This window comes from Dipodomys ordii, unplaced genomic scaffold, assembly GCF_000151885.1.
Source record: "Dipodomys ordii isolate 6190 unplaced genomic scaffold, Dord_2.0 Scaffold148, whole genome shotgun sequence".
In the NCBI taxonomy this organism is placed as follows: Eukaryota; Metazoa; Chordata; class Mammalia; order Rodentia; family Heteromyidae; genus Dipodomys; species Dipodomys ordii.
The window spans coordinates 5,220,489-5,242,900 of record NW_012267364.1 but is presented as its reverse complement, the minus strand read 5'-3'; the positions used below and the strand labels follow the sequence as shown (position 1 = coordinate 5,242,900).

The following is a 22,412-nucleotide window of genomic DNA, read 5'->3' as shown; positions in this document are numbered from 1 at the left end:
GATTTGACTTTTGTGCATCCACAGAATAGGAATCTGCATCTAAGGCAATGGAGTCAAGCCAAACCTATTTATTTATTTATTTGCATTTTGATGCCAGATGATTTCTGAACCATTTTTTTCTGAGTGCAGACAGATCAGGGACATCAACTTAACAAAACTATGTCATGTACTGTTATAGATCACCAGTGAGTACAGCACAAGTCTTTCCGAGGCCTGGCTTTTCCTGAAATTTTCTACTGAGACTTGCAAGGGACAAAAAAGTATCCTAGCCCTTGTCATGATGGTTACATATATAAGTTGTCACAGAGCTCTAGTCCACCTTAATTTCTACCCCTCTTAAAATTCAAAATCTACATCTAGTCAGGTATAACAAGGCATGCTTATAATTCCAGCATTCAAGAGACACAAATTCAAGACCAGTGTGGGCCACAGACAAAAAGACCCTATCTCAAAACAAAAGACAGAGGAGGTAGCTCAGTGGTAGTGTGCTTTCCTTGCATGCCCAAGCACTGAAAAAAAAAATCTAAAGCTATTATGCTATCATATTTACAACTCTGAATTCCATTTTTCTCTTTAAACCTCACCAGGCTGCCTAGGGTCCTTGGTGTGTTTTTCAAGGTTGCTTTTTTCTATATACATCTTGGAGTTTTGTAAATAAAATTTCCTGTGCCTGCTTGCCCATAACTTATTTTTGTGTTCTGATGGCAGTTTAATGAGTTCAGCCTGTGCCTTCTTGTACAGAGAGAAACTTGAGAGTGTGTGGTGCATATTAATTAGCTCTCTGTGCTTGCCTGGTCTCTGAAATCCTCAAGTTGGGATGTTACAGAAGTGAAGATATAATCACAGTATTTTGCACTTGACTGGTAAGCAGAGCCTCAGAGCCTCAGAGCATCCCCCAACCCAAAATTTTGCTGTTCGTAACCCCTAAATGGTGCTGTCATTAGGGTCAGTTTCTGGGTGCCCATGTCCCCCCCAAAAAAAATTACTTCCTGTTTGAAGTGGCCTTCCCTGCAAATTTCCTCACCTATGTCAGAAATGTAGACAGTGAGCCTTCTTTGTACCTCTTTATAGGTAGGCGGAAATGAGACAGACAGGAAAAAGGATATCTGGAGGTACATGGCCTCTTTTGACTATATCCAGGTTGTACTGAGTGGTATTAATCATATGTTGGGCCTTCAGTCAGAAGCCTACATGTGCAAGGAAACTGCATGAACATTCTATCTGGTTGATTTTCTCTCACTCTCTAATTTAGACCCACCCCTTCCTTTCACAAAGCTTCCCAGGTACAACTGAATGCTGGACCAGGCTCTGAGGTCCTGGAATGCAGCAAAAATATTTACCATCTTGCTAGGAAAAGAGCCATTGAACTGATTCTATGGTTTGAGTGTTGCCATAAATTCACACGGAAGATGGTCAGCTGGAGTTGAAGTCAGAGAGGCATATCAGGAAAGCTTTTGGATGGACTTTGTACACCATTAGCCTGGGGCGATAAAGGGGAGAGATTACTGCAGACAGATCCATACCTTTGATCAATATACATGTACCAGCCTGCATGACTCATGACTTGTCCAGTTTACCTCCGCTGATATTTTAAATCTTTTCTTGTGATTCAGTTAATCCAATCTCTAAAACTATGTTCTCTTCACTACCTATCTTTTACAGAATTGTGTGGGCTTATCTGAGGAGCACAAGAGCAAATGTGGTTGTGCTACCACACACCTAGAATCCCAATACCCAGGACACTGAGGCAGAAGGGCCTTGAGTTTGAGGTCTACCTGGGTACATACCAAACAAACAAAAGAAAAAAAATCACCACTATCATCTCCAACCTGTACACGTACATTTTCTTTTCTTTTTTTATTTTGAAAATACCATACAGAGGAGTTACAATTACAGGGGCAAGATAATGAGAACAACAGTTCTTATCAAGCATTGTTGCCTCTTCCTTTGTTTCCCCTTCCTATCCCTTCCCATTTCCATCCCCCACCCACCACCCCCATCCTCCCCCACTAAAGTTGTAAAGTTTGTTTTTCGACATAACAACTTATACATCTCATTGTTGCAATGGGTCCACCTGTATCCCTAGTTAAACTATTTGTTTTTTCCCTTCCCCTCCACAAATTATACCAACATCAAATACAGTGAAAGCAAGGGTTATACTATGGGGGAGGGACATACACATACATTTTCTTTATGTGTTCACTGATCATTAGACACGTAGGCTGATTTCATCGCTTGGATACTGTGAATAGTGCTGCAATAAATATGATGTGCAGAAATCTCTATAGTATGTTGATTTATATGTCTTCAGACATATGCCCAGGTATGATATAGCAGGACCATGATCCTCTTATTTATGCCTCTTGCATACTGGGACCATAGGTGTAAGCCCCTCTCAGCTTGTTGGTTAAGATGGGGTATCTTGCTAATTGCTTTTTCTGGGCTGGCCTGGAACCTCAATTTCTTCCTATCAAGTAGCTGTGAGCCATTGTGCCTGCTATAGTTTGTGTGTGTGTGTGTGTGTGTGCTATTGATTTCCATAGTAGCTCAGAAAAGCATCTTATGTTTTTTGTTCTCATGTAGAATGTAAACCTAAAATAACAACAACAACATTATGGTATGATTGTAAAAGTTGAGTTGTTGGAAAGGGGAACCAAGGAGGGGAAGGAAGAAGAAAGAAAAGGATTATGGGGATCAAAGTATTATATATTATGCACAGATAACATTTTGAAACCCAATAAAAATAAACTTTAAAAGGAAAGGCATGGGGGAGGCGGTTCAGAAAGAGTAGAAGGTCCAAGTCCAGCTGACTTCCTAAGGTCCACTGGTGATTAGGCCATGGTCAAGTTGTTTCCTCCCAGGCAGCTTGGCACCTAGGCTCTTTTCCAGCAGGCCTTGTAGGTATTAACACACCTCTTTTTGCAAGCCCAACTGTAGGTCTAAACTTGGCTTCCTTTTCAAGAATGACAGCTTCTGTGGGCAAAAGTTTGGTTCCATTTCCTAGAATGTCGAGAACCTGCCTGGCACACATCCAGCTGCTTTCTCCAGACCAGGGGATACACTGGGTGAAATGTACTCAAATGGAATATTACCCCTTCAATACTACTATTCCACTAGGACTATCTTGTTTTCCAAGCACAGTGTCTTTATTTTATTTATTTTTAATTTTTTATTGTAAAATACCATACAGAGGGGTTACAATTACATGGGCAAGATAATGAGTACATTTCTTACCAAGCATTGTGGCCTCCTCTTTGTTTCCCCTTCCTCTCCCTTCCCATCCCCCCCCCACTCCCCCCCACTCAGCCAAAGTTGTAAAGTTCGTTTTCAACATAACGTCTTGTACATCTCATTGTTGCAATGGGTCCATCTGTATCCATATTTAAAGGATTTGTTTTTGCCCTTACCCTCCACAAATTATATCAACATCAAATACAATGAAAGCAGGGTTATACCATGGGGGAGGGATATACAAAGCAACAAAGAAATCATCTTATAAATATGTTAGAAATAATTGCAAGAAAGAAAAAAACATTTGAATACTTAGTAGCTTTTGACAGAGACTGTCTTAGGTAAAAGGGTAGTTATCTGAAGAACATAGCTGAGGCTCAAGCTCAAGTAAGCCATCTTCACCCCTGTTTTTTCCTTCTTTCCCTCCCTCCCTTCCTCCTCCCTTCCCTTCTCTCCCTCCCTCCCTCCCTTCTTTCCTTTTCCTTCCTTCCTTCCTTCCATCCTTCCTTTCTTCCTTCCTTCCTTCTTTCCTTCCCCTCCCTCTCTTTCTTTCTTAGTGCCAGTACTGAAGGTTTGAACTCAGGGCCTGGAAGATGTCCCTGAACTTTTTTGCTCAAAGTTGGTACTCTACCACTTAAGCTACAGTTCCACTTCTTTCTTTTGTGGTTAATTGGTGATAAGGGTCTCATGGATTTTTCTGCCTGGGACAGCTTCAAACCACATTCCTCAGATCTGAATCCCCTCTTCCCCTCCACACACATTCCCCCAGTAGCTAAGATTACAGGTGTGAACCATTGGCACCCAGCTCCCTCTGTTTGCCTGAAAGTGAAATATTATTTGTGGAACTTTGACTATGACTGGGGGAAATGATCCTGGCCTTAAGAGAAAGGATCTGTAGCCTTCCAGAAGCCTGCAGTACTTTTGTACCACAGCTTTCTGGCCCTGATTTGTACTAGTTTCTTAGATTGTTCTTCCAGACTTTTCCTCAGGGATACATTGGCTTGCAGATCCCAATTGATGTGTAATTCTCCATTCCCCACTGGAGAATCAGCTCACTGTCCTCCAGAGATAATGGAGCATTGGTGAACAGTGGATGCTTTAATAGCTCTGACCTGAGAAGCTCAAACCTAGTCATTTGCTACTGCTAGACCTTTCCCTGGGGACTTGAATACAGAACAGGAAGGTGAACAACTACTTTATAGACCTACCAAATAAACTTCAGCTTTGATGACTGGGCCCATGGCTCCTTTCTCTTGGGACATAAAGAGGCCAGATTTAAGGCTCTTCTGCTCCTGCAGCTCCTTCTTCACTGCTACTCCCCAAAAGTCTCAAAAGTTAAACTCATGTGAGTGTGGGTAGGATTGGTATTGAAGGGAATGAAAGGGGAAAGAAGTCACTGTTTTGTTCAGCCTGATGTGGAAGATGTTTGATGTTTTCTTGTATTATATATTTTCTGTTTCTTTAATGAAACAGTCATAGAGGGGATGTCTGATCAAAGATATGTATATATATATATATATATATATATGCATGCATGTATGAAAATACCACAATGTACCATTCGTTTACGGTAAGAAAAGAAAAACCAGATAGATGAATGTGAAGGGGACAAACTCCTGTCAGAATGTGAGGAGCAGGCAGCTAACCAGAAGCCATTTCTGTTGGCTGAGGCTCAGCACTCTTTCTGGGCACTGACCTCATGTAGTAAAAAAGGAGTGTGGAATGAGGATGGAGGCTGACAATTCTAAATCTGATGGAGGGACACTCCTCAAAGGCAGCAGTCCAGAATGCCCTCTGCAGCCAAGCCCAAACTAACAAGCAAACACACAAAACCATCAAAACTGTGCAGGCGCGGTCTCTACCAGGCCTGGTGGCTCACACCTGTAATCCCAACTACTCAGGAGGCTTAGATCTAAGGATCACGGTTCAAAGCCAGCTCCAGGGAGACAAACCCGTGAGATTCTTTATCTCCATTTAAGCAGCAAAAAGCCAGAAGTGGAAATGAAGCCAAGTGGTAGAGAGCTAGCCTTGAACAAAAAGGCTCAAGGACGGGCACTCAGACCCCGGGTTCAGGGAATGCACACACACACACACACACACACACACCACACCACACACCACACACCAAACAACAACAAAAAACTTTCCAGGTGCACACTTGAATACCCAGGCTGGGAAGGAGTTGTAAAAGGTGCTTCTAGCAAGGATTCGGGGACTTCCCTGGACCATCAGCAACGGCGTGAGCTGAACAAGCACTGCACCTGCCCCGCCAAAAGCCTCAGCGCGCGCGCCCCCGCGGAGGGGCGGGCCAAGGGGCGTGGTCAGCGCGCCTCGGCGGGGGGCGGGGCAGGTCACGTGGGAGCGCGCGGGGAGCCGGCGCTGGGTGCGCAGGCGCGGGCCCGGCCGATGCCGGCTTAAAGCCGTGGTGCGCGGCACCCCGGCCCCATTCGGGAGCCAGGCGGGCGGGAGAGGTGCACCTGTGGCGAGCGTGGTCCGCAAGTCTTGGCCAAGCCCGTGAGGTCCACGGAGGCGGGGCAGGTGAGGATCCCGGCGGGGCTGGTGGGCAGCGCGCGGGTTGGTAGACGTGGGGAGGTGTAGCGGCCCGAACTCCCTGAACACCGTGCACGCCACCTTCCCCTGCCCGGAGACGCAGCACCGAGCGCGGGTCTGAGGACGAAGCCTGGGGTGGGGGGGTGCAGACCTGCCCCGAGGAGGGAGGCGAGGCAAAGTGCCCGCGGTCCTGTGCAACTGGGGGAGCTTGCTCCAGCCCCGGGGGCGCGTGCCCTCCTCCCCAAGAAAAGTACCACCGCCCCCCCCCAAAACCCCAGCTCCAAATTGGGGCGCCTCCTCTCCCTCCCCCCTGTAAGTCGGAGAGGCGGCGTGGGAACGCAGAGGTGAACCGGGCCGCAGTGACACAGCTCATCCTGGGCCTGGGCAGGTGCAGGCGCCCGGCGGGGCCGCGCCACGGCCCTGTGGAGGCCCAGCGGGCAGCCGGTGGGAGCTGGGCGCACAGCCGCAGGCCCCAGGGCGGTCGGTACTGGACTTGAGATTCAAACCACGTTGTTCTCCCTACCCGAATCACACCATGCTGTTTCCACAGCCCCGATTGCCCAGCCCCCGACTTAGTTTGTGCTTTCCAAACATTTTCCCACTACACCCAGTAGATGGATCTACTTAAAATGCCAAGTGTTGCTGGACCCCAGTGGCCTTCATCTTAGATACTCCGGAGGCTGAGAGCTGAAGATCGCGGTTCCAAGTCAGCCCCAGCAGGAATGTCTCTTGAGCTGTGGCTCACGTGGTAGAAAGCTAGCTCTGAGAAGAAAAAATAATCTCAGAGCCTGTGTCTAGGTCTTGAGTTCAAGCTACAGGAAGGGCACACACACACACACACACACACACACACACACACACACACGGCAAGAAAAAAAAAACAAACTAAAAAGGGAAAGTTTTATTTTGAGAAGCAATGTCATAGAGTCAGCTTATAAAGTTTAGATGTTCCTGAAATCTTGCTCAGCTTTCAGGAAACCCACCAGCAAATCACATTTTAGGCAAAAATTGATGAATCATTGATGAAGTGAGTAAGAATTATTATACATCAAGTCTATGGCATTCTATTCCTTTAATTTTTTAAAAATCTCTTGTAGAGGTGATTAAAGAATCATCCTCCTTTCACCAATGCAAAACAGTTCAGGTTCATATAGCTTGTAAGAATTAGAGTTCAGTTATTCATACAGCTTCTAGGAATTAGAACCTCCCCTTTCCCATACTCGTTTATAGGGGTATATGATTTAGTTGAGACCCTCTGTGTTGCTCCTGAAGGGGTACAACAAGATCATCTGTTCAGCTTATGTGGCACCCAGAAGGTTTGGTTCTGACTGGAACTTTAAGGCTCACGTCCAACTTTATCAGTTGCTCAAGAAAAAAAGCAGCTCTCCTTCCAGTTGGGTACTTGCTTTTTTGTGAAATGTTGAGCAAAGGCTCCCAGTGTCCCTTGGCTATGGCTTGTGTGGCAAGAACCGTCCAGAGATGATGAGAAGAGAGCCCGCATCACTCCCTTGAGTCCAGTGGCCTTTGCAACTGAATAGTGCCCTTTGCCTCCTGCCCTTTGCTAGAACAGAAGGTACTGTGAAGCTGCCTCAAGGGTGGCATGAAGTGTGTACAGATGGCAGTAGAGGGAGACAAGCCAGGGATCTCCACCTAGAACTTCTGCCTGGGAGGAAGACATGCAGTAACACAGCTGAAGAGGGTGCTCAACATTTGGTATCTGTCCTGACCTTATAGGACAGTGAGTGAATCTGAGCCCTACAAAGAAAAGAAAAAGTGTAGTGGTGTGTGCTTGTAATTCTAGCACAGGGGATGCTAATACTATCCCCAGGTTTCCAGTGTAAGGTATTTTGTTATAGAAACACAAATGGACTACGTTAGGAAGAAAGCCACGTCTGTGGAGAAGGAATGAAAGGAGATGATGATTTTAATGATTTTAAAACCTAGGGGGGGGGGAGTTCAAGGTCAGCTGGATCTGCAGAATGAAATCCTTTCCAGAAAAAAACAAAAATAGCATCCACAAAAAAAGACAACATCCAGGGCTGGGAAGTTGGCTCAGTGGTAGAGTGCTTGCCTTGCATGCCAGAGGCCCTGGGTTCAATTCCTCAGCACCACATAAGCAAAAAGAAAAAGCTGGAAGTGGTGCTGTGGCTCAAGTGGTAGAGCGCTAGCCTTGAGCTGAAGAGCTGAGGGACCGCGCCCAGGCCGAGTTCAGGCTCCACAACTGGACCCCCCCCCCCAAAAAAAAGACAACATCCAAAACAAAAACAATAGGACTAGATAATGCTTCCTTTTAATTTTCACATATACCTTTCTTGAACATTGTTTTTGAAATCCTTTAAAATGTTCTTGTTTCTAATAAGATCTGAGGTACCAGAGGGTTGGGTTGACTTCGGGGGGGGGGCAGGAAAGAGTTCAGGAAAGGACACTGTAGCACTGTAGTCCAGTGTCCTTTTTAGTATAGTCTTTGCCTTCTACTCACACTCAGGTAACTTGATGGAGTTGGTATTCTAAGTCCAGACTGTATTAGTTGGGGACAGGGCGGGGGGGGGGAGTAGGTAGGGGTGGCAATTCCCAAATGCCCCACCCTCAGGTATGCCCACTCTGTTAACTTGCTTGATTTGAGCATTTGTTCAAAACTGAATTCTCAATGTGAGTGGGAGAAGATGGAGCTACAGCCAGTTAGTCACCCCATGGGATGAGAGCTGGAGGCTGTGACACATAAATGAGAGCTCACTGCAAGTGGCCAGTTCTACCATACTTAAAGACATAGGTGGGTTTGAGGGTACCTCCTGTTGCTTACTGTGTCATCACATTGATGAGCTGGCCTTTGTTTCATTTATCTATACAGTTATTATTTAGTTACTTTTTGCTGGTACTGGGGGTTTGAACTCATACTTGCTTGGACTTGATTGCTTGGCTGGTGCTTTACCACTTGAGCCATGCTTGTGGTAGGGAACCTAGCTCCCTTTTTGGTGGTTATTTTAAACTCCCAAGACTTTTCTGCCTGGGCTGGCTTCAAATTGCAATGCTTTGGATCTGATTCTTGAACAGCGAAGATTATAGATGTGAGTCACCAGAGCCCAGGGGCTCTAAGCTGCTACTTTTGAGCTGTCTCTTTAGCATCTACACTTGCCAGGGTTTTGTTACCAGCTTCTCAGCTGCAAATGAGCAGTATAGCCCTTAAGATAACATTTGACATTGGTTTATAAGCTACTTGCCAGGATCATGGTGAGGCCAGGCTTTGCTCCCCGCACCTGGTTTCCCAGGCCTGGTTTAGGAACACTGTCACTCTCAGAGTGCTTGGGGCCAGTGATCAAGTTTTAGCACCTGCAAGGCCTCTTTTCCTGAGCCCTTACCTTTACTGTGCTGGCTTTAGAAGCCTGACCCATAGCTAGCTACCTAGGACCCAGAGTGTTTGATGTTATATTAAAAACTATGGGCAGGGGTTGGGAAGGTGGCTCAGTGGTAGTGTGCTTGCCTTGTATGCATAAGGCCCTGGGTTTGATTCCTCAGCACTACGTAAACAGAAAAAAACAAAAGTGGCGCTGTGGTTCAAGTGGTAGGGCACTTGCCTTGAGCTGAAGAGCTGAGGGACAGCGCCCAGGTCCAGAGTTCAAGCCCTTCCACCACCACCACCACCACCACCACCAACAACAACAACCTATGGGCAGCCAGGCACTGGTGGCTTACATCCTTGCCTACTCAGGAGATCTGAGGGTCACAGCTCTAAGCCATCATGGGCAGAAAAGTCCCTGAGACTCTTATCTCCAATTAACTATCAGAAAACCAGAAGTGGAACTGTGACTCAAAGTGGTAGAGTGCTAGCCTTGAGTGCAATAGCTCAGGGACAGCGCCCATGCTCTGTGTTCAAGCCCCAGTACTGGTCCCAACAAAAAAAGAATTATGGATTCACTAGCTGTGCATTTGGCCATGTTTTAGCCAGTCGTTCCTTGGGCCTTAGTTTTCTCATTTAAGGGAAACTGAATTAGTGTTGCTTTAAAGGAGAAGCTGGTCGAGGAGATCTGGGGTAGAGGGAGCATTCTTGCAGCCTTGTTCACTGAGACCTGAGGCAAGGAGGCTCAAGAGGCTTTTGTCCTCCTTTGTCTCCCTTGCCCCTCCTTCCTTTTCTCCCTTCTGCCTCAGGCCCCTTTGTTCTGTTGAAGGAGGATTCCCTGGGTGAGGCCCAGCTGGGCAGGTGTACCCTTGATGTTTATGATGTGATGCTGTCTCTACTTGTTTCAGGCATGAATTAACCCACACAGTGCTGATGTTTTATCTTATTAAGACTTTATCAGTTCCTGTGCAGAGGCAACTTCTTCCACCTGCAGCAGTTATGGCAGAGAAGGAAGTGAAAATGGGTGCAACCAGCTGGCAAATAATCATGTCAGGCACTCCCATGGCTTTCTAGAAATCAGATCCCTGTGGCTTCAGTTGTTGGTATTTTAGTATGTGGATGTCAGAGTTAGGATGTCCTCTGTCATCTCCTCAGATGAGCAGACCCAAGCCCAGAATATTTTCATGGTTTATGTTAGATTGCCTAGCAGTGGAGCTAGGACTCAATGTAAGGTCACCTAAGCCCCAAACTTAGGTCAAACCTGTCCAAAGTTGCCTCCCATAATGAGCTAAAATTGGATGATTGTAAGTTCCAATTCTGCCTCACTGAAAATTAAAGAATAAAATTCACATCCCTTCATTGGGCATTAAACATATCTTCTAGAATCCATGTTAAGGGCTGGGATGCAGGAATGAGTAAGACAACAGCCCTTAGGGGCTGGGAAGGTGGCTCAGTGGTAGAGTGCTTGCCTTGCATGCATGAGGCCCTGGTTGTGATTCCTCAGCACCACATAAGCAGAAAAAGCCAGAAGTGGTGCTGTGGCTCAAGTGGTAGAGCCCACTTGCCTTGAGCTGAAAAGCTAAGGGACAACACCCAGGCCCAGAGTTTAGGCCACATAACCAACCAAAGGAAAAAAAAAAGACAACAGCCATTGTCTTCAGGCTGTGCAAGGACCTACAGTTCATACAGTCCATTTGCACAGTGTGCAAAGGTATGTGTATGTTCACACATACATGTGCACTATCAGAGATGAGAGTAGTCATTTAGCATGAAGTTTGGGAAAGGATTTGGGGCAAAGTGTTATTTGTGTTGAACCTCACAAATACATCAGTGTCTAGCTGACATTGGGTGGGCAGAGCATTCTGAGTAAAGGAAGCATCATGAACAAATGTGCAACCTTAACCTGGAATAGTCCGGTAAAGGCACTTTAGTGGCTAGGGATGAGGCCCTGTTATCTGTGCTGAGAAGTTCATTGTCAGTCATCGTCTGAAACCAGAGAGGGATATATGAAGGTTTCTCTGGCTAGAGTATGGAGAAGAAACTATAAGTAGCCCCAGTGATTCCATTCACTTCTGTGGCTATTGGAATAAGCAAGGCACAACAGAATAATGGGGTCCATGGCCAGCAAGGGAGCAGTGAGGTGAGAAGTTGGCCAGCAAACACATTTACACAATGGACAGAACTTCCTGGCTGGCTAGGCGTGGGCCCTGGGTAATAATGTCACTCTAGTTTGTAACTGGAGCCCAGGGCAGGATGCTGTGTCATTCACTGAGGCAGGGAACTTTGAAAGAGAAATTGTAGTGGAGAGGTAGTCCCCTTTGAATGCAGACAGAGATCCATACAAAACCCCCAAATGGAAACTTTGAGTCGGAAGAGGGATGAAGACTTTGAAGTCTATAACCCAGATAAGTGGGTGGAGGAATAGGAGGGTGTGGGGGTTGGGAGAGGGGCCATAGAGTAACAGAGGAAGAAGAGGAAGCAAAGGGAAAGGAGAATCAGACAACAGGAGGGTCTTTGGCAATGCCCTAAAAGGTGGAGTGAGAGTAGTCACAAGGAGCTGTGGAGAAAGAGACTTCGAGGCTATTTGTGAGATTTGTGTGCTGGGTTAAGGGCTCCATTTCATTAATCTGCACCGGAAAGCAAAGCGGGAGGTTGGGGGGGGGGTCTGCTAGCACTTGGAAAAAGTTATAATCTGCGTGACTGCAAATGACTCAAAGCTTTGCTCAACATTTTGAAGAGCCGGAGCAAAGTGCAAGCCCCAGGCAGGGAGCAGGGTGGGGGTGGGGGATGTGGCAGCTCTGCACTTCTATGTTTCTAGAAGATTAACAATTGGCAGCTGAGAGAGCCCCAAGGGTTTCTGTGTAGCCTAGTCCTGCCTATGGGGGTGACTGAGCTTAGAGGCCTAGGCAAAACTCCAGAACCCCACCTCTGTCTAGTCCTTCCCTGCCTCCTCTTGCCCTGACTGCGTCTGCCACTTTTCATTCAGTAGAAACAGAGGTGAGGACGCTGCTCGGTGAGTTACCTGTGCTCCAGTTTCATCTGCTGGAGGTTTGAAGGTAAGGTCCATGTGGGAAGGATGGGACAGGTTCCTTGTATAAGAGATGGGCTCAAAGCTTGAAAGTGATTGGGCGGGGTGGGTAGAGATGCGGGTGATGAAGAACAAAGTATGTTGGACTCAAAAGGGCACTGCTAGCCAGGCGCCGGTGGCTCATGCCTGTAATCCTAACTACTCAGGAGGCTGAGATCTGAGGATCGTGGTTCAAAGCCAGCCTGGGCAGGGAAGTCTGTGAGACTCTTATCTCCAATTAACCACTAGAAAACCAAAAATGGTGCTGTGCTTAAGTGGTAGGGTGCTGGTCTTGAGCTGAAGAGCTCAGGGACAGAGCCCAGGCTCACAGGTCAAGCCCCACGACCACCTCCCCTCACCAAAAAAAAGGGAGGGGCACTGTTTTAGGAGTCTTGCAAACTGCCCTCTCTCCCCTCCTGCCTTTACTTGGAAGGGGGAAAAAAGTGGCTCCTAGGGAAGATCCGATGATAGCTTAGACTAGGGAGCCCAGCTGGATGCCTTCCTCCTACCCCCAACTTCTTCCCAGACCAAAGCTGCCACTCTGAGCTGCTCCAGCTGTTGTTCCTCTGTGCTCCTTATCTTGCCTTACCTTCTGTGAGACAGGGAAGATCAGATAAAGTTGTTGGTGGTGGGGAAGGCAATACCGTAGTTGGCAGGTGGGGGTTGGCTCTTCTGTAAACAATCTTCAGGGCACAGAGGGAGGGGAAGAGAAGGGACAGCTGGTGTATGGTAAATTTCCTTTAGAGCAGACATGATTTCATGACTGAAAGAAAAAAAAATGTTGCAGCTGGGTACTGGAGGCTCACACTTGTAATCGTAGTTACTCAAGAAGCTGAGATCTGAGGATAGTGTCTCAAAGCTAGCCTGGGTAAGAAAGTCAATGAGACTTTACCTCCAATAAGCCACTAAAAAGCCAGAAATGGAGCTGTGGCTCAAGTGGAAGAGTTGACAGCTTTTAGCAAAAAAGCCAAGGGACAGCTCCGAGGCCCTGAGTTCAAGCCCTGGTATTGGTGTACACACACACACACTCTCTCTGTCTCTCTCTCTGTCTCTCTCTCTGTCTCTCTCTCTGTCTCTCTCTCTCTCTCTCTCACACACACACACACACACACACACACATTGATCTTTGTTAATTCTTTTGAAGGCAGAGGGGATCATAACTTCACAAAGTCATTTCTGCTCTGTGGTGAGGCCAGGTGTGACAGCAGAAAGACAAGTTTTCAGGCCTCATTGACCACACCCAAATGGTACTTACTACTGAAGTTGTGTGGCCAAGAGGTTTGCCAAGCAAACCTCTTCAAACCTCAGTGTTGGTGGCAACCAACAGAACAGTCAGCATCACAAGACTGCTGGGGGAATGAACTCAAGATATGTCAGTAATTCAGAGTTAGTAGCCTTCAGTGATCTGGGAGACCCATGTGGAAATGCAGGGTTCTATCTGCATGCTAAAGCTCCCTCAACCTGGCCTCCTCCTGTGGTGGGAATACAGTCTGTTTTTACTGCTCAGTTCTGGCAGAAGAGCCACCTGCTGGAGACCTCCTTGAGAAGTATTTCAGTCAGTAGGGCAGATAAGGCTCTGATCACTTGGTGTTTTAAGGGCCTGCTGATGAGGCCACCTCCCCAGAGAGGTGACTCTCCTTGTGTGTGTATGTGTGTGTGTGTGTGTGTGTGTGTGTGTGTGTGTGTCCTGATACTGGGGCTTACACTCAGATCCTCGATGTTGTCCTTTAGCATTTTTGCTCAAGGCTAGCATTTCTATCATTTGAGCCACAGCTTCACTTCTGACTTTTTGGTGGTTAATTGAAGATGAGTCTCATGGACTTTCTTACTTGGGCTGGTTTTGAACCACAGTTCTCAGCTCTCAGCCTCCTGAGTAGCTAGGATTACAAGTGTAAGCCACCATTGCCTGGCTCTGCTCATATGTTCTAGATCACCACTGGCTGGTAGGAATAGGGGATTGAGTAGAAAACTGTACTCCTGGGGATTTTGAAACCCAGATCTTGTACCCTAATCCTCAGACTTGCAGTAAACAGAAGGGAATCTTTGGGATATTGAGAGTTGAGTTCTATGAGTCACTTCAGGTCTGAATCTGGCTCCACCTCTACCCCCACTCCCTAGTATGCCCTTTCCCATGTCAGCTCTGGCCTGGTTAGGCTTTCACTCTGTGTCCTGGATGCTGTACCATCTCCAAGTCCAGGCATCTACAGCAGCTCAGATTGGCTGTCTCCTGTCACCTCTATCACCTGTCATTTGCCCCTTACCAAGCAGCTGCCTGGCCCTCCCATTTTTCTGTTTACTTGGGTATCAGGCCTATGTCTCCTTGAGTATTCTGTATTGTTTCATTTTTACATCTTCTCAGATTGCAATTTATTGAACAGGTCAATGCTAAATCAATGTTTGGAAATGTTGAGTCTGGTTGATTTGGATTCCTTTGTGTTTTTGAGCAAACATGTTGAGGGGAGGTAGGGAGATGGAGGCTGTTGACCTCTAGAGCATAGGGATGTGTGAGAAAGATATGGAGTTGACTTTTGGGGTCTCTGAACTCCTGAATGAACTACTGTGTCCCAGGAATCCAAGCGAATCTCATAGGGTAGATACAAAACCAGCCTATACATACTGACACCCAAGTGTTTACATATATGTGATCAGCCACTACTCATGTTTTCCCAAATCATACATATATGCCAGAAATCCAGAGATGTTTTTAGAAGTATGTAAAGATGAAGCCATTGTTCCAGACTGTGTGGAATTTCCTGTTTACAATAGGTGGCAGAGAGCTGAGTGTTCCCGCCTAATTGTTCTGTCCCTTATGACCATTTTGTTATAATGTATAACTTTGTCACATGAATGAACTGGAAACAGGCCTGTAGAAAATTCTTTCTGGCTTGGCCCAAGATCTAACCTGACTGTACATAAATCATCTTTAGCATTCAGTTGTGCGGATTTATTTCAACACATGTTTGCCCATGGCCACGGTCCATGGGCCACATTTTGAGTAGTGTGATTATAGTCTTCTGGAGTTGGAATCCCCCACTTCAAAGGAACTATACTAGCAGCCATACTTCCGGCCCCCAGATATCCTGTTTCTTTCCTTCTTCCCAAGTAGGTAAGTGCCAGATTTCTTAAATACCATGTTTACCTTTGGCCTGGAAGTTCTCTTTTGTTTCCTAAATTTGATCAAGAAGTTCAGGTTGGCCTCTCCCAAAGTCACCTCACCAGGTTACCTGCTTGTATCTCACTGTGATATACCCCTCACCATCCCTCAACAGTGATGTGGATTTTCCAATCTATGTATGTATGTATATATGTATGCATGCATGCTTGAACTTGGGCTTGAACTTGGGGCCTGGGTGCTGTCCTTGAGCTTTTCTGCCTAAGGCTAATGCTCTATTATTTGAGCCATATAGATCCACCTCCAGCTTTTTGTTCATTAATTGGAGCTAGAGTCCATGGACTTTGCTGCCCAGGATGGCTTCAAATTATGATCCTCAGATCCTGAGTAGTTAGGATTACAGATGTGAACAGTGGCAGAATTTTCCAGTCTTTGTCTGATCTTCAGATACACCCTTTCCTGACTGGATCCTTTAGGGAAGAGTTGTGTCTACGTTTGGTGGGTCACACTCTTAAGACCTGACCCCAGTGGTTGAAGCATGTAGAATCAGTCAGAGTCTTAGGGAGGAAGGCACTGGGATGAGTCCATCCTAGGATGGCTAGAGAGCCAAATGGGTACTCCTGAGATCTCCTATCCAGGGGGAGCCTTATTACGGGCATTCAAGCTTCAGCTGGGAACAAGGCTGGATTCAGACAGGAAAGACCCTTTGAGAAGCTCTCCCCTTTGCCCAGCTCTGTTGAAGCAGTGCACCTACTCTTCCACGCTTCCACTCATTCAGCAGAAATTCCAGATCCAACACCAAGCTTAAACATGGCATTTGCAGCTGGTTTGTTTTTAAGGATATTTGCTTTCTTATCAACTGTGGTTTTCTATATTGCCTTCTTTTTATTGTTGGCTTCTTAAAAAAAAATCATGAGCCTGTTTTGTTTCTCTAATGAGTCTGAATTAAGCTATTTTCATTTAGGAGAAATCTACTGAGATTGTCTCCTGTAGTGAATAGGAGGCACTGGTTGGGTTCTGGCTGGGGTCTTGATGAGGCCGTGGTCCCTGCTTGTGGAGGGTTCTTAAGCAAGAGAGAAGAGAAAGTTATTCCACTGTCTCTGCTCTTTTCTAGCTCTTTCTCAGCTCTTTCCTTCTCTTCTCTTTCCCAGCTCTCTTCTCTTTCCTAGCTTGCTCTTTCCCACCTCTTTCCCAGATGCTCTCTTTTCTAGCTCTTTTCTCTCCCTTTCCCAGCCACGTGGAGTGCCAACCTTGCCTGGTCCCAGCAGGTCTACTGAATAAACCTACTCCTTACCTGAATACCACGTGCATGGTGCAGTTCTTACTTGGCTACCTCTTTTTAAAAACCTAACACCTCCCTCTTTTTTTTTTTTTTCCAGTTGTTGGTGGTCATGGGGCTTGAATTCAGGGCCTGGGTGCTATCCCTGAGCTCTTTAGCTCAAGGCTAATGCTCTACCACTTGAGCCACAGCTCTACTTCTGATTACAGGCCTGAGCACACACACCCCCACCCCCACCCCAATCCCTGCCTCTTCTTTGTATTAAAAAAATAAAATAAATAAAAAAGAAAGTTGTTCCTACTGAAAGTGGGGCAGGGGTGATTGATAGGTGAGCCAATAACAGGAAAAAGGAGATGGCACAGTACTAAAAACCCATGTGTGCTTATCTCCAGGCTCTGGAAGAGTTGCTACAAAGGGTTCTGAGGAACTTGCCTCTGATTGGTCAGTCTCTGATGCTCTGGCCCCTCCTCCATGACCTTCCTGGTGAATCACCCTCTTGAACTTTGTACAGAAGAGATCAGATCCCAGCTGCCCTGTGAGAACAGTAACATCTTCCTTCCTCTCAATCTCCAGAAATGTCTTTTCTCCAGGATCCAAGTTTCTTCACCATGGGGATGTGGTCCATTGGTGCAGGTGCCCTGGGGGCTGCGACCCTGGCAGTGCTCCTGGCCAACACAGACCTGTTTCTGTCCAAGCCAAAGAAAGCAACACTGGAGTATCTGGAAGAAATTGATTTAAAGACGCTGGAGAAGGGTAAGGAGCCACTTTGCTAATTTCAGTACTTTTCCAAGGACCCGGCATACAGGCTTGCTCATGTTTACTTCCTAAATTCCTCTTCATTTTTTTTCTTTTTCTTTAAATTATGTTTAAGTAGTGTACAATTCAGCGGGTCAGTTTATGAGTACAATGCATCTTGATCAGCATCATTCCTTTCTTTACTTCTTTTCACTTGAAAAGCCAGGCAATAAGATTAAGGGAATTTTGGTAGAACATTTTGCTTACTTTTTGATTTGGGCCTGTTCCTTTCCATGAGTCCACATAATTATATAGGTGTGATCTTGAAATTAGTGGCTAGTTTATCTTTTTTAAAAAAATCAGAATCATTTTTTTACTCTTATTGTCTCACTAACTGTAATGATAAATTGTCCCATGATAATTTGTAATATTCTACTATCACTTAATAAACCAGCTCTTCCAGAATGTTCTAAGGAATCCCCAGCTTGTGGGCTCTTTACAAAAATAAAAATAGAAAAATAGAAAAAGCAGTGAGTTAAGTCGGCTTGAGGAGTACTCGTTACTCAACAAAGCTTGTTCAACACAGGGTTTCCCAATCTTCTTTGACTTCCATTTCCTTTCCTGCCTTTTAGTTCATGTAATATCTCACAGGCACATGGATGCCTGTGGGAAATACTGAAAGAATTCCTCTCTCTCTCTCTCCCTCCTTCTCTCGCTCTGTCTGGGGTGGGAGGGAAGAGTGTTATTTGAGTTTGAACTCAAGAGCTTTGCACTCATCCAACTTGCTTGTTGATGGCTGGATCTTTACCACATGAGTCATGCCTTCAGTGCTGCTTTTTGCTAGCTATTTTGGAAATGGGGTCTAATGAGCTTTTCTGCCTAAGCTGTCTTCAATTCTCTGTATCTCACTTCTAACTAGGAACCCAACTCCAAGTTTGTTTGTTTTCCTTTTGTGCTGGTAGTGAGGCTTAAGCTTAGGGTTTGGGTGCTTAACCTTTTCCCTCATGACTGGCACAACTCCACTTTCAGCTTTTTTTTTTTTTTTTTGCTGGTAAATTGAAGATAAGAATCTCACAGATTTTTCTGCTTGGATTGGCTTCAAACAATGATCCTAGATCTCTGCTTCCTGAGTGGCAAAGATTATAACCATGAGACACAGATACCTGGCTCAACTTTTTTTTTTCATTTTTATGCTGGTATTAGGGTTTGAACTCAGGGTCTAGGTGCTGTCCTTTAGTGCTTTCACTTAAGGCTACTGCTTTACTACTTTAGCCACATTTCCACTTTCAGCTTAGTGGCTAATTGCAGATAAGAGGTTCACAGACTTATCTGACTGGGCTGGCTTTGAACTGCAATTTTCACATCTCAGCCTCCTGAGTAGTTAGGATTATAAGTGTGAACCAGCACCCACCTCAAAATAATTTCCTAAATAATGTAAAAAGAATTTTTTGGGGTCACTCATAGGCTTGAACTCTGGGCCTGAGTACTGTCCCTCAGCTCTTCAGCTCAATGTGAGCATGTTCTACCACTGAGCCATAGAACCACTTCCAGTTTTCTGGTGGTTTATTGGAGCTAAGAGTCTCATGGACTTTCCTGTTCGGGCTGGCTTTGAACCTCAATCCTCAGATCTCAGCCTCGTGAGTAGGGAGGATTATAGGATTATAGGTTTTAGCCATTGGTGCCTGGCTTATAAAAAATTGTTTTTTAAACTTATGTTTACTTATTCCTTTTGAAAACATGGGTGTGTGTGTGTGTGTGTGTGTGTATGTTGGTATGTTGGGCTAATGTTTTGTTTGGGGAAATTTAGGGGTTCTTTTCAATATTTGTGATTGAACTCACGCTTGCTAGGCAGGTATTCTAGCATTTGAGGCATACCTCCAGATCTTTTTTGGTTTCTGTATTTTTTTTTAAATGGGTCTCCCTAACCTTAGCCTGATCTGACTTTGAACTTGTGATTTTTCTACCTCTTCTTATTGAATAGCTGAGATTACAAGCATGTACTACCATTCCTCATCACTTTGAATAGTTTTAAGATTTTTTTTTCTTTTTTCAAAGTGTAAGACCTTTTTAGTTTTGGCAATATTTCTGCTGCACAGATATTACATGTCTAACAACATTAGCCATTAAGGGAATTGACATTTTACTAGAAATGTCACGATTTGGAACATTCAGTGCCTGGGTTTGACTCAGGGCCTTCCCTGTAACTTGAGCTACATCCCTATCCTTTTTTGCTTAAGTTGTGTTTTAGGATCTCATACATTTTTTTGTGGGCTGATCTTAGACTGATCCCTTTGTCTGTGCTTCCCTAGTAGCTGGGATTACAGCTGGGTGCTATCATAACCCAGCTATTCATTTTTTAATTTGTGCCAGTATTGGGGCTTGAATTCAGCACCTTAAGCTCTCTCGTGGCTTTTTCCACTCAAGGCTGGTGTTCTGCCACTTGAGCTGTATCTCTACTTCCAGCTTTTTGCTGGCTAATTGGAAATAAGAGTCTCATGGACTTTTCTGCCTGGCTGGCTTCAAACCTTGATTGATCCTCAGATCTTCACTTCCTGCATAGCTAGAAGTACTTATTAAAGGTATGAGTCACCAGCACCCAGCTCATCCCTAGCTTTTTTATTGAGATGGAGTCTCACTAGCTTTTTCCCTGGCCTAGCTGCTAACTTCGATCTTTTTTATCTCCACCCGTCAAGTAGGTGGTACTATAGGAGTGATCCACTATGCTGAGCCCTTGAAAATAAATTTTTCTGGGGCAGTGGCCTTTAGAATATACATGCTGTAGAATTCTTAAGTTTTACTAACTTTCCTAAGGAGAATGAGCATTCCTCTCCTGTGCTTGTCTTTTTCCATACATAAAGTACCTGATCTGGTCCTCTCCCATGCCTGGCTCCACTCAGTGTATTTCACATAGGGCTTGGGGAAGAGCTGGGCCGGGCTAGGAAGAGATCCTGAGTTTTCATTTCTTTTCCCTTAGAACCAAGAACTTTCAAAGCAAAGGAACTATGGCAGAAGAGGGGAGCCGTGATTATGGCTGTGCGTCGGCCAGGTTGTTTTCTCTGTCGAGAGGTAAGTGAATTTTGAGAATCTGATCAGAGAAGAAGATCCCAACAAATGTCCCCAGGAGCATTCAGCCAGGACCAAGGGCCGCCTGTCAGTGCACTCACCTTTATTCAGCCCTGACTAGTCTCTGTTACTTACTCTCCATGTTTATTTTAACAGGTTCTGTTCTTGCCTTTTAATCTCACCATCTCCTCCTGGGCTTAGCAACATACTTCCTCTGGTACTTGCAAGGTGTGTGGAAGTAGCTGTGTCTTAGACTAGATTCCCATTGGACTGCAGCGGTCCTAGGGCCCTTTTCTGTGTTCCTGATGGTGTGCACAGACGCATGTGGCCAGCAGGGTCTGCAGCACTGCTCATACTGCTTGGTCTATAGTGAAGCTGCAGCATGTGGCTCCCCGCAAGGTCAAACTCTTAAGGACACACCTATCTGCCTGCCCTCCCCTTGGGGGCATGCCTGGTTCTGTCACCAAGTTGGAGCTCATCAGCTGGGTCAGCTTCAGGTTGGCCTCTCGATGGGAAGCCATCATCGTCTCTGTGGTAAGGTATCTTATCAAGGGAAAGCAAGAGTTCTGCTCAGCCTTGTAAAATAAGGCTGATGGGTAAAACAAGGGTCAGAGCCAGGTACTGGTGGCTTACACCTGTAATCCTAGCTACTCTTGGATGATTTGAAATCAGCCCTGGCAGGAAAGCTATTCCATACTTATCTCCAATCACGACACACACACACACACACACACACACACACACACACAGGAAAGCTATTCCATACTTATCTCCAATCACGACACACACACACACACACACACACACACACACACACACACACACCCTGGAAGTGGAGTTATAGTTCAAGAGGTACACACACACACACACACACACACACACACACACCCTGGAAGTGGAGTTATAGTTCAAGAGGTAGAGGGCCAATCTTGAGTGAAAAAGCTAAGGGACAGCACCCAGACCCTGAGTTCAAGTCCCATTAGTGGCACAAAGAACAAAAAAGAACAAAGACCAGAATGGATTGAGGACTTACCCAGGTGTTTGTAAAAGCCTGAAGTTCAGAGACTTCTGACTTGTCAGAGGAAGCTGGCATCGATAATATTCTTGCCCTTGAGCCAGGTAGCTCTGTTGACTCTGTCTGGGGTCATTCTCATTCCCCTGGTTGCTCAGGCCAACCCGACAGGATATTCTTGTCAGCCCTGCTGGCCTTTTACCCTTCAGTGCCTCCCTTCTGGCACTTGCATTTCTGTTGTCTTGCAGGCTTTTCCCCTCCTTATCTCTTGGCAGTACAACCTGAAGTTACTATTCCCATTTTATGAAAAAGGAGAAGCTTGGTGGTGCAGACGCTATAGTCAAGCCACATTGCCTGGAGAGGTGTATTAATTGCCTCTTGCCTTCTAACAAATTGCTGTATAGAACATAGTTATTTTACAGTGCTGGAGATCAGAATTCCAATATGGACTCTGGCTGCATTCCTCCCAGACACAGTAGCAGGAATCTGTTTTATCTTTTCCAGCTTCTAGAGGCTGCCAGTATTCCTTTGCTTGTGGCCCCTTCCTTTAGTTGGAAAGTTAGCAATAGCTGGCCATGTTCAGGTCACGCTGTGTCTCTGTGACACCAACTTTTCTTAATCTCTTTTTTTTTTTCTTTGTCTGGTTGTGGGTCTTGAACTCTGGGCATGGGCTCCATCCCTGAGCTCTTCAGCTCAAGGACAGTGCTCTACCACTTGAGCCACAGTGCCATTTCTGGTTTCCTGGTGGTTAATTGGAGATAAAAGTCTCACAGACTTTCCTGCCCGGGCTGGCTTTGAACCAATCCTCAGATTTCAGCCTCCTGAGTAGGTAGGATTACAGGCCTGAGCCACTGGTGCCCAGCATGGATCTCTTTTGCACATTTAAGGACCTTGGTGATTACATTGGGTCAAGTCATATAACTTATGATCATCTTTTTTTTTTTTGGGGGTCCAGTCGTGGGGCCTGAACTCTGGGCCTGGGCGCTGTCCCTCAGCTCTTCAGCTCAAGGCTAGCGCTCTACCACTTGA

The 22,412-nt window shown here is 45.8% G+C and overlaps 1 protein-coding gene across 1 annotated transcript in view; it reads left to right on the top strand.

Annotated features, from left to right (window-relative positions):
• Window positions 1-5,631: 5,631 nt before the first annotated feature.
• Window positions 5,632-22,412, top strand: part of Fam213a (family with sequence similarity 213, member A) — a 23,959-nt gene continuing 7,178 nt past the window's right edge. The window contains exons 1-4 of the mRNA XM_013032070.1: window positions 5,632-5,788; window positions 17,143-17,326; window positions 20,283-20,374; window positions 20,690-20,905. Of these exons, the coding sequence (XP_012887524.1) occupies window positions 17,149-17,326; window positions 20,283-20,374; window positions 20,690-20,905 (486 nt within the window). The 5' untranslated portion in view covers window positions 5,632-5,788; window positions 17,143-17,148. The remainder of the gene's footprint in view (window positions 5,789-17,142; window positions 17,327-20,282; window positions 20,375-20,689; window positions 20,906-22,412) is intronic.